This window comes from Haliotis cracherodii, unplaced genomic scaffold, assembly GCF_022045235.1.
Source record: "Haliotis cracherodii isolate W230 unplaced genomic scaffold, xgHalCrac1.p SCAF_3, whole genome shotgun sequence".
NCBI classification, from domain to species: Eukaryota; Metazoa; Mollusca; class Gastropoda; order Lepetellida; family Haliotidae; genus Haliotis; species Haliotis cracherodii.
In genome coordinates, this window is record NW_027266286.1 from 47442322 (window position 1) to 47454727 (window position 12406).

General features: G+C 40.3%; 1 protein-coding gene across 1 annotated transcript in view; it reads left to right on the plus strand.

Annotated features, from left to right (window-relative positions):
- LOC139474324 (uncharacterized) overlaps positions 1-12406 on the plus strand; it is a 104313-nt gene that overhangs the window by 52538 nt on the left and 39369 nt on the right. The window contains exons 12-13 of the mRNA XM_071257294.1: positions 5293-5421; positions 7114-7280. Of these exons, the coding sequence (XP_071113395.1) occupies positions 5293-5421; positions 7114-7280 (296 nt within the window). The remainder of the gene's footprint in view (positions 1-5292; positions 5422-7113; positions 7281-12406) is intronic.

Here is a 12406-nt window from a genome sequence, read left to right on the forward strand (position 1 = left end):
TGAATTTTTTATCATAGAATGATTTCAATTAGTGTGTGTGCCTCAAAATGAGAAATAACATTGCAGAGAATAAGTGGGTTCCTCCTCCTGCTGCTGTGTTTGTTCAGGATGATGACATACCTAAACAGATGCTGATGCTGCTAACACAGGTTTTCCTGCTTTTTTCGGGAAAAGGGGCGGTCGGGTAGCCCAGTGGTTAAAGCGTTCGCTCGTCACGCCGAAGACCCGGTTTCGATTCCCGACATGGGTACAATGTGTGAAGCCCATTTCTGGTGTCCCCTGTCGTGATATTGCTGGAATATTGCTAAAAGCGGCGTAAAACCATACTCATTTCTGGAATATAATTCTTTTATGTAGATATGAAACATACACATATTATCAAATCGTTTTTAATGCTAATCACTTCCATCAACAAATGTAGAAACAATCAAAGATTGACAAAAATCCTTTCAAAAACAAATACAGTATGAATGAATACAGTTTTTGTAAAAACATTTTTCCTTGAATATATGAATTTATTGACAGGTAATCAATCCATTAAGAAAATAACATATTTTTTAAGTTGACAAGTCAGTGAATTCATGAGGGAAGATGAACGCAATTGTTTCCTTGGCGTAACAAGATTCCACATCAATCAGGCAATCAGCCAGCAGGCTTCAATCCGTGTCAATCGCCCCAGTTGTGAGTATGTAATTAACCCGTTTCTGTTTTGTGTGAATGTGATTCATAAAATTGTTTGCACATGTACATTCAATCATATGAAAGTTTCCATGGTGACAAGCCCCTCCCCATTGCTGATTTCTTTGAAGTCCTGTATCCATCAACATATTTTATGTTCCTAATTCCTCTGCCCTTCTTTCCCTGCAGATTGATGCACTCATAACTCTGAAATATGACTCACAGGAGATATGTTTTGTATGGTCTTTATGCTCACATTACCTTTGATAAATGATTTCATTTTCAAATTTTGCTTTCATACATAGAGGTTGTTGTTTTTTCATAGTTTTAATCATTTATCAAATCATTCTTTGTTTCAATTGACGTCAGCAGTTTTTTAAATACCTGTGGGTGTTACCACGAAGAAATTATCCAAAGTACATGATTTTTTATTTAGGAATGTAACCAAAATGGGAATTGGGTGGCTAAAATGGCTATTGAGTATGAATAGTTCTTGTAATTATTGGAGTAGTGAATCTAGTTAGTGAATGAAATAACTCCATTCTGTACATAACAGTTGGGTAAGTAGCTCTACCATATCAGTCCCTGGTCAGGCATGATGAAGGTGGCTGGTCAAGGTTGCTATATTGTCATGCGACTTTCATGTATGATGACATACCATCAGTGTTCTATATTAGGCATGAAAGTCAAGGGATTGTCATAGCGACTGATTTACGACACCCATTGTCTGACGAACATTTAATTGCAAAGGCTCATTACACTGGAGCCATAACATCTATATGCCTTAAAACACTTAATTGCTGTTATTTATAAGATGCTAATCCTAATTGTTAATCCCCATTTTTGTATAAATCGACCGTCTGCCATCCTGAATGAGATGTGCAAGTATGTCACTGATGAATTACTGTTTATGTTTATATTTATTACTTACTAAATGTCAGGTGACCTTAGCTATATAAGCCTTGGTGCAGAGAGATTGAAAAAAAAGAAAGAAAGGTCTTACCCTTAGCCTAGCTAGGGTTAGGCTGGGTGCTCCGGGGGACCTAGACAACAACCACTACCTAAATGTGCTGACCTGGCACACAGTGTCTTTTGTATGTATAAAGTAAAACTGTATATACCGCAAGCCATCGTCGCCAAGTTGTCACTTCCTACTGAGAACCATACGTCAGCCCCTTGCATATACAAGTATGCAAATCATTCATTAATCAACGTCAGACCAACGCGTTGTTAGGATCCTTGTCATGATGCAAATGTTAAAAGTTGAGATTTGGAGAGTCCTTAGATTCAAGGACTATCACACAAATGAACCTGATGGACAGCATACCCTTTTATTTTCACTGTACCTTTAAAACTTAATGAGTTTAATACCATCGATGCTAGTTTAAAGCTGAACATGAGCCTCATTACCAAGTGAAGTGCTTGTGACCCGTGAAGATCTTGGGTAGAATAGGTCTTCAGCAACCCATGCTTGCCATGAAAGGCGACTATGCTTGTCGTAAAAGGTGACTAACAGGATCGGGTGGTCTGGCTCACTGACTTGGTTGATGCATGTCATCGTATCCCAGTTGCGTGGATCGATGCTCATGATATCAATCACTGGATTGTCTGGTCCAAACTCGATTATTTACAGACCGCCGCATATACCTGGAATATTGCTGATTGCGGCATTAAACAACAAACCAACCAACCATTACCAAGTGCTTGTCATAATGGCTGATTCATTGAAAGAGAATTGGATGATCAGACTGTGTAACCTTGCTGCCTATGGTTTTCTTGATTGTTTCCTTGCCACCTGGATAATATAGCTGACTGTGGCGTAAAACAACATTTGTTTAGCCCTTATGACCCCGGGGGGAGATTCCAGATTAGAATGGGTTCCCATCCACTGACGCTGGAGGTAAGCGACGACTTACGGTCAGGCTTGAGAACTAGGTTGAATCATGCCGTGCCATGTGGGTCATGGTTCCTAATATCACTGGACTAATTGTTCCCGACTTTACAGGCCAACTTCAAATAGCTAGAATATGTCTTTGTGCAGCATTGAAAAGGGGGGAAAGAAATTATTAACAGAATTTTACGTTAATATACAGAATAATAAACAGATAAACAAATAAGGGTCTATCTATACTGAGCGTCCGCCCAGAGAGCGGAAGGTTCGGGTTTCGATCCCCGGCTGCGTCGTATCAAAAGATGTTAAAAGATGGTACTTGTTGTTACCCTGTCTGGCGCTCGGCATAAAGGGGCTAAAACAAGGACTGGTCGGCTCGGAGTAAGTCTGCTGTTTCTGAGTGGGTTATTCATATTAAACTGGCATGGTATCTCAGTGAGCTAGCACTATAAATCGGCATTAGTTCGGACTAGTACAAGCAGCCACGTGCATGCACATCATTATATAAGTGCAATAATCTTGGATGTGAAATTAAACCCAATTTCACCACACCTCACTGAACAATAATATTTAGGGATCATGAATATTTTTGGCAATATTTTGTTATAGTTAAGACTGAAAACACAATTTCACAAAAATGCCCCTAAAATATTCATAATCCCTAACTGTTTTTTTTCAGTGTATAAGTAAACTATTATTAGCTGTATTAAAGTTGATATGGCTAAAGTATGAGACTGCTATTAGAAGCATTAATCTTATATTCCTAATGATCCATTCCTCCCAGATAGTACCAAATTACCTAAATTGGATAACTTCCTATGAAAATAATAATAAGTTTCTTTCCTCTTAGTGTTTGTGGAATGATTGCAGCACTCTATGCCTTATAAAGAGGAGGCTGTGGTATGTGATGGGGAATTGACAAGGCAGTTAGACTATGAGTAAGGCTGCAGGAATGACACTTAATTGTCACATATTCATTGAAAGTGACATCTTGTACCAGCTCATATCCTGTGGGTGTTTTTTATGTTATAGCATTACTCTCCCCGGCTGGCTACTGACATACTGGTTAATAAGCATGGGCAATGAACTGTGTCAAGTTTACAATGATTTAATGCTACACATTCCTGATTGTTTTTAGAGCTTTTTTATAGTGAGTGCACTCTGTGATGCCCCATGGCAAATAGTGAGTGAGTGAGTGAGTATGGTTTTACGCCGCTTTTAGCAATATACCAGCAATATCACGGCGGGGGACACCAGAAATGGGCTTCACACATTGTACCCATGTCGGGAATTGAACCCGGGTCTTCGGCGTGACGAGCGAACGCTTTAACCACTAGGCTACCCGACCGCTCCCCATGGCAAATAGGGCAGTTCAGTATTATAAAACATTGATTGCTATTTATTATCCAAATGCCTAATTATTTTATTTAATAAATGATGACTTAATTGGCCGAATAAGATCTTTCTTTTATTCATGAGCATTTTGCTCATGTGTTTTTTGGTTTTTTTAAGTACCGGTAGTTTTTGTGCATGGAAAGGATGGAAGCATGATGCATTTCAACTGAAATGTTTGAAAGTATTTAAATGACAGTGACCAGTTATTTTGTGTACATCACAAAGAGGAATAGAATTAAATGGAAAAATAGAGAAAGTTGTTTCATTTCACTAATTTTTGTCTCTTCCAGTTTACATCTTTGAAATGAATCAGTTATATTTTTCACTTGCCTCCACACATCAACAACATATTGACAACTTTCTATAACAAGTTAGTTCTCACTGAAGGCACCAGGAACACCTATCACACCAGTAACTTTTGATAATGAATTGTTATTACCCCAGATTAATTATTTATTTAACATGTTTACAAAGCACAAAGATTACTTTCGAAATGTTTGTGTGTAATTTATCTCTATCTTGTGGCCCTCCAACTTACACTCAGGTTTTTCAACATGAGAAAAATGTCATGGCATTCGTATCAACTTCAAGCATTATGCCATCAGGATTTCTTTCCATTTTGCCTGGGTTTCACACAAGACAATGATTAGCCAATAAGATGGCAGGACCTTTTTCGACAACAGGTTCAGGATAATCTAAGAAATGAGCAAAACTTGTATAGATTGATATGAAAGTTATCAGATGTGTTTGAAAGAGAATAAAACTTTGTTCATACCAACAACTGCATTTATGGCGCTTATGACAAAACTAAATCCATAGGTGAGGTACCTAAATTGTCAAAAAGGTTGATTTTAGGGGTTTTCAGGGAGAGTTTTTCTCATTGAACATGAGCAAGTCCTTGATTTTTTTATTTTCTTCCAGATCAAAGCAGTGCAAACATTGGGTATAACATTCATCCTGAGTCTAAGAGTTGCCCATTGTTAGAATATCTCTTGAAGTTTGACAAAACATCCAATTTCACATATTTTAGCAATATTTGTGTCTGAAGTCCAAACATTGCTTGTGTTTGAAAGAAAACAGGTGACATATCAACCACTTGAACCTGACTGATCAGTTTCACAGCAGTTTCAAACAGCAATGTTATAAAATGAATCTGTGTTTTTGAGTGTTCTATATGTACAGTCTTTACAGTATTTCTCCAGGTTTACGGATTAAGAGGGTCATGTCTAACAAGGATTACATGTACCCCGGTACATATAATTTCCATGTTCAAGTTGTGAATGTGATCGTTGTTTCTGTACTGCTATTGTCTCCCCTCATATTAACAGGACACACATCCACGCTGTATCTGCAGCATCTGCGACTTCATGGCTGAGCACGCCTACATCATAAAACGACACATGATGCGACATAATGCTCAAGGCTGCACCTGCGATCTCTGTGGCAAGGTCTACAAGGTGAGATAACTCTCATAATATATTAAGGGGAAATAACCATCATAATATATAAAGGGGAGATACCCGTCATGATATATAAGGGGGAGATAACTCTAATATTATATAGAGGGGAGATAACTCTAATAATATATAAAAGAGAGTTAACTACAATAATATATTAAGGGGAAATAACCATCATAATATTATACAGGGGAAATACCCGTCATAATATGTAAAAGGGAGATAACTCTAATATTATATAAAGGGGAGATAACTCTAATAATGTATAAAGGGGAGATAACTATCATGATATATTAAGGGGAGATAACTCTCAAAATACAACCAGATTAGATGATGATTAGATCACACTCAAGATATGTCCACACTCTGTTCTGTGGTTGTGAAGAAGTGGTGTACTCCCACTCAACCATCATTTTTGTGGAAATAGTTCCTTTTATTCGTCAACGAAGGGAAGGTTTTGGTCAGTCCCATCCAACAGCTTGGAGTCTTGACTTGGATAACAAGTGTCATTGCCCAGGGCTTTGATCAAGGGAACGTATCATAACTTCACCATCTATTTTCACAAGAAGGAATTGAGATATAGTATTAGCATAGATTCTGACCACTTATGACCTGACCCCCAAGCTGATTGACAGAGATTGATGATAGAGACAGGCACAGGTATGATACTGTCAGCTTCACCTGTCAATATGGTCGTTACTCTCACAGGTATTTCATTATCTGGGCATCAGTCCAGCAGCTAAAACAAGTGTTTGACTGTCACATGGCAGCTGGAACATTTCACAGATTCCAGACACAGTGTCCTCACATAAACCAGGGGCAAACAATTCAGGTGACAAAATTAATAAATCGATATATTTTGTAACGATAATGTTCACGATTTTGCACTTGGGACGCAGTGTCAGAATAGGTCCATGCCTTGTCATTAAGACTCAGTTAGAACTATGTGGTTACTGTGCGTGATCTGGGCATGTGTCTGCCCTTGTACTATGGTTCTTTCTTCATGCTATCAAACACAGGTTTGCCTGGCCCAGGGCACTCTGAGTGATATGCTGGCATATTGCTGACAGACATAAAATAACATTCACTCACCAACTCAATGAAAGGTGACAACTTGAAGATTTTGATGGTGATTTGTCTCTAGGAAAACATACAGATGTTGTTTACATTAGATGAAAATTGTACTGAACTATTTGTTATACTTCCTCAAAGTTTATTGTTTTTTCAATAAACTTGATCTCTAGGATGATTGAAAAAAGAGTGAAGTCACCATACAGGTTACTGTAGAACATCATCCTATCATTGTCAGCTTCTAGGTCAGTGCTACCGTATATTATCTGAATCTTTGTTCGCTCACTCACTCACTCGTTCACTCACTCACTCACTCACTCACTCACTCACTCACAGGCGACTATGCTTGTCGTAAGAGGCGACTAACAGGATCGGGTGGTCAGGCTCGCTGACTTGGTTCATGCATGTCAACGATCCATATTGCATAGATCGATGGTCATGTTGTCAATCACTGGATTGTCTGGTTCAGACTCGATTACTAACAGACAGCCATCATATAGCTGGAATATTGCTGAGTGCGGCGTTAAACAACAAACAAACAAATCACTCACTCACTCACTCACTCACTCACTCACTCACTCTGTCAGAGATTTCATCACTTGTATCCTTTCCATGTTTCAGGATCAGTACATTCTGAAGATGCATATCAAGATGGTTCATATGCCGGCAGAGGTGTTGTTTGAATGCACAGTATGCTCAAAGAAGTTTACAAGGAAAGCTCACCTCAAACGCCACTTACGTATACACGACCCTGAAAAGCCTTTCAAGTGTCCCCATTGCGAATATAGGTCAGTAACTTCAGATGCTGACTCAGCATTTAATGACTGATAACTATCATATGATTATCCATGTGTCAGCACATTAATTAAATGCCAGTGTAAATCCTGTCTGTCCCCTGTCACCAGTCTGGTCAGAGAAGGTCATCAGTACCCCCCTCTTGTTCCCTGTGTGGACAATATAGGTCCCCAGTACCCCACACATGTATCCCATGTGGATTCCAGGACAGTATTGGTCCCAAGTACCCCTGACATGTGTCCTATGTGGATTCCAGGACAGTATTGGTCCCCAATACCCGAGACCTGTATCATATGTGGATTCCAGGACAGTATAGGTCCCCAATACCCCTGACATGTGTCCTATGTGGATTCCAGGACAATATAGGTCACCAATACCCCTGACATGTGTCCCATGTGGATTCCAGGACAGTATTGGTCCCCTGTACCAGAGACCTGTATCATATGTGGATTCCTGGACAGTATAGGTCCCCAATACCCCTGACATGTCTCCTATGTGGATTCCAGGAAAATATAGGTCAACAGTACCCGAGACCTGTGTCCCATGTGGATTCCAGGAAAATATAGGTCCCCAACACGCGAGACCTGTGTCCCTTGTGGATTCCAGGACAATATAGGTCCCCAATACCCCAGACCTGTGTCCCATGTGGATTCGGGGACAATATAGGTCCCCAATACCCCTGACATGTGTCCCATGTGGTTTCCAGGACAATATAGGTCCCCAATACCCCAGACCTGTGTCCCATGTGGATTCCTGGACAATATAGGTCCCCAATACCAGAGACCGGTGTCCCATGCGGATTCCAGGACAATATAGGTCCCCAATACCAGAGACCTGTATCCCACGTGGATTCCAGGACAATATAGGTCCCCTATACCCCAGAACTGTGTCCCATGTGGATTCGGGGACAATATAGGTCCTCAGTACCAGAGACCTGTGTCCCATGTGGATTCCAAGACAATATAGGTCCCCAATACCCGAGACCTATGTCCCATGTGGATTCCCGGACAATATAGGTCCCCAGTACCCCATACTTGCTTCCCATGTGGACAATATAGATTCCCAGTATACCTGTACTTGTCTCCATGTGGAGGTTCCAGGAAAGACTAGTTCAATGTTTCATATATTCCATTAACGATTTAATACAATAGCATCAATAGGTACATCATTTTGTAAATAAATTAAAACCAAAATCCATATTCACAAACTGTAGATATTCTCTTTTGGTTACAACAATCCTTTAAATCACTAAGACCTGCCTTTGATAAGACATGTATTATGAATGTGTTGTAATCCCAGCAAAGGCTTCACATACCAAGGTCATAAAGATGACTGAGTTTGCCATTTGTGATTAGAGAGAGTACAATTAATTGAGTATGTACAGACACAAAAAGTACCTCTTTGACAGCTCAAACTGCCTGAGTCATACATGATTGATGGCCGGGCCTAGGGTTAGAATTCTTTTCATTACACCGTTACTAATAAAGGCAACACAAAGCCCATATACAACTGTCACCCATCATTGAATAAAAAGAGCTCATCATTTGACATTCAATTTACAATTGTCATCTGGCGATTGTTGCACTCATTGAGGTCTTAGTCAGAATATCTGCTGTTGTCAGTGTTGGACGTTAAAGAAGGGCCCTGGGGTCCTTGAGGTTTTCTGCTGAGTCTAGAGACCCTCTAACTTGTGATGTTTTATATATAAGGTTGTGATAATGATCCCTTTGCTTTCATGCATAATTTGCAAGACTATCTTACGATTCCAAATTTGATTTTACTGTTGCTGACCTGCCAAGTGTGGTATCAATAATTGACTTGTCGTAAGAGGATCGGGTGGTCAGACTCGCTGACTTGGTTGATGCATGTCATCGTATCCCAATTGCATGGATCGATTCGCTGTGAAGGGTTGCGTCCCTTGGGCACGCCAGAAACCTATGATTGTGGGTTCGAATCCCGGTTCGCCCTGATTATGTTTCTAGGTTTGTCAGCACCATACCCGTGCTCGTGGGTTTCACCGAAGTGGTAAACGTCTAAGACCTGCATCACTTCGGGCTTTCCTCGCACATTAAGCTGACAAGCCGTGATATAACTGGAATACTGTTTAAAGCGTGCTAAACCCAGCTCACTCACTCACTCAATTGCATGGATCACTGCTCATTATATCAATCACTGGATTGTCTGGTCCAGACTTGATTTTTTTACAAACCACCTTCATTTTGCTGGAAAGTTGCTGAGTGCAGCGTTAAACAACAAAGAAACAAACATAAATAATTGATGTGTTGGGATTGGGAGGCCTCAGGTGCAGCCTGTAGGGAGGGGTGGGTTGGTTTGGTTTCAGTTGGGATTGGTTGGTTGGTTGGTTTGGTGTTCGGTTAGCTTGTATTGGGTAGGGATGGTTGGTTGAGAGTTGGGTTATTTGGTTAAAGATGGATATGGTTTGTTTGTAAAGAGTTTGCTTGGCTTGTGGTGGGGTCGGTTGGTTTGTGGTTGGGTTGGTTGGATGGTTTGTGGGGATTTAATTGGTTGAAGGTGGGGTTGTTGAGGGAGGAGACGGTTGGATGAGGATGGTTGGTTAATTCTTCATTTGCTGATCAAAATCATCTTGTATTTCTAATGTGTTAAATTGTAGTCTCAAGCAAAACTCTCCATGTTATTTTCTGTTCTGGTGGTCTGATATTCTGTTCCTTATTGCTCGTTTGGTTGTCAAATTCTTTCCTGCTGCTCTGTACAGTCAGGTTCTTACCATGATGTTTAAGACACATATGCTGAATTCATTCATGAAACACAAATGTTATGAATATTCATGTCTAACCTCACAAGGTAGCAGAAGCTCTAAATCATATTTCAAACGATACTGCGCATAACTGTGACATAAACGAGTGGATAGGCTTGTCACTTTTATCACTGAGTTGAAAGAAAGAAATTTTATTTTGCTTGAAATTACTGTAAATTTTTCATGCTTTTTTTCAAACTTAACTATTACTTTAAGCCTTTGAATGATAAATGTATTCATTTGAATTTGTTCATTCACAATATGTATATTTAGTGAATGTCTCGGTGAGCGTCTGAAATTTATCAAAATGAAAGTTCATGTGAAGGTCATAACTCTTTCATGCATATAGGCCATATTAATTTCAGACCCAATCTCAGTTTGTTTTGTTACTTTTGAGGATGAAGCGTTCAAGCTGTGTCAAAGTTACTGTAACTTTTGTTTGCATATTCGTCTTAACCCTTTTTGTTTTTTACCTTCAACCCAAATCTTGCAAATACTGAAGTAAACTTGGGGCGGTCACGTAGCCTAGTGGTTAAAGTGTTCGCTCGTCACGCCGAAGACCCGGGTTCGATTCCCGACATGGGTACAATGTGTGAAGCCCATTTCCGGTGTCCCCCGCCGTGATATTGCTGGAATATTGCTAAAAGCGGCATAAAACCATACTCACTCACTGAAGTAAACTTCAGATGAGCTAGAGAGCCTTGTGCTCCATGTTTGAGATTAACTTTCTATACTACTCAACGTTTGATAAGGATAATTAGATATGTCATTCTGCTTAAATATACACTTGACACATATCAGTTTCGTGTGTCATGGAAAGTAGGGCTGGGACGAGTCCAAATTTACTACCCGAGTACCCACCCCCCTATTACCCGACCCTACCCAGGTACCCACCGTAGGTCTTAGGAGAGATCTCAAAATGTCTGATTGGGAACATTTTTAGCAAAGCCCTGGCAAAACGTATTTAGATACATGTATTAAACAATCTGGTCATTCATACACTGAAGTTGAATGAAGTTCTATCTTTATTCAACTATATGAAAAGTCAGAAGGAATGGGTGCATAGTCAGAAAGAAATGTGAGAATTAGTGACTTGTAGTGTAACCATAGAGTTCTAGATAATGTTTGTCATTAAACAATATATCACGTGACTAACCGTGGGTCCGGGTTGTCCTGTGGGTACCCGGGTTTTACTCAGTACCCACCCGACCTGGTACACGAGTTATCCGTCCCAGCCCTAATGGAAATATAAACAGATATCCCTATCAAATGTAGAGAAGTTAATGTGTATCTCGGGGAAATTTTTCTGACAAATGATTGGTTGAGATTGAATCCCAGGGTCACTCATTACGAAATACCCCCTTGTGCATTCTGGTATAGAATAGAGGTCCGTAGCAATCTTTGCTTGTCTTTAGCGGCAACTAAATTGATCAGGTGGTCAGGCTCAGTGACCTGCATGGCTGATGGCATGTTGTCATACCCTGATGGCATGGATGTTGCTCATGCTATCAATCACTAACTTGTCTAGACTGGTCACAATTGTTCACTGGCAGACTTGAAATAGTGCTGACAGGTGGTCAGACTCAGTGACCTGCATGGCTGATGGCATGTCGTCATACCCTGATGGCATGGATGTTGCTCATGCTATCAATAACTTGCTTGTCTAGACTGGTCACAATTGTTCACTGGCAGACTTGATATAGTGCTGACAGGTGGTCAGGCTCAGTGACCTGCATGGCTGATTGCATGTCGTCAAACCCTGATGGCATGGATGTTGCTCATGCTATCAATCACTAACTTGTCTAGACTGGTCACAATTGTTCACTGGCAGACTTGAAATAGTGCTGACAGGTGGTCAGGCTCAGTGACCTGCATGGCTGATGGCATGTCGTCATACCCTTATGGCATGGATGTTGCTCATGCTATCAATAACTTGCTTGTCTAGACTGGTCACAATTGTTCACTGGCAGACTTGATATAGTGCTGACAGGTGGTCAGGCTCAGTGACCTGCATGGCTGATTGCATGTCGTCATACCCTGGTGGCATGAATGTTGCTCATGCTATCAATCACTAACTTGTCTAGACTGGTCACAATTGTTCACTGGCAGACTTGAAATAGTGCTGACTGTGGCATAAATCTACGAACAAACATCAAACTGCAAAAGTAACTTAGTAGTAGACCACAGCAAATAATTTTGTCTGAGGAATTATTACTTTACTGTGTACACTTTCTGATGACTGATTTTATGTGTTCTGTACCTAAGGCCACTTTTTATACCCCGACCTAAAAGGTCGGGGTATATAGTTATACCAAGGTTCTGTCCATCCCTCCGTCCGAAAAC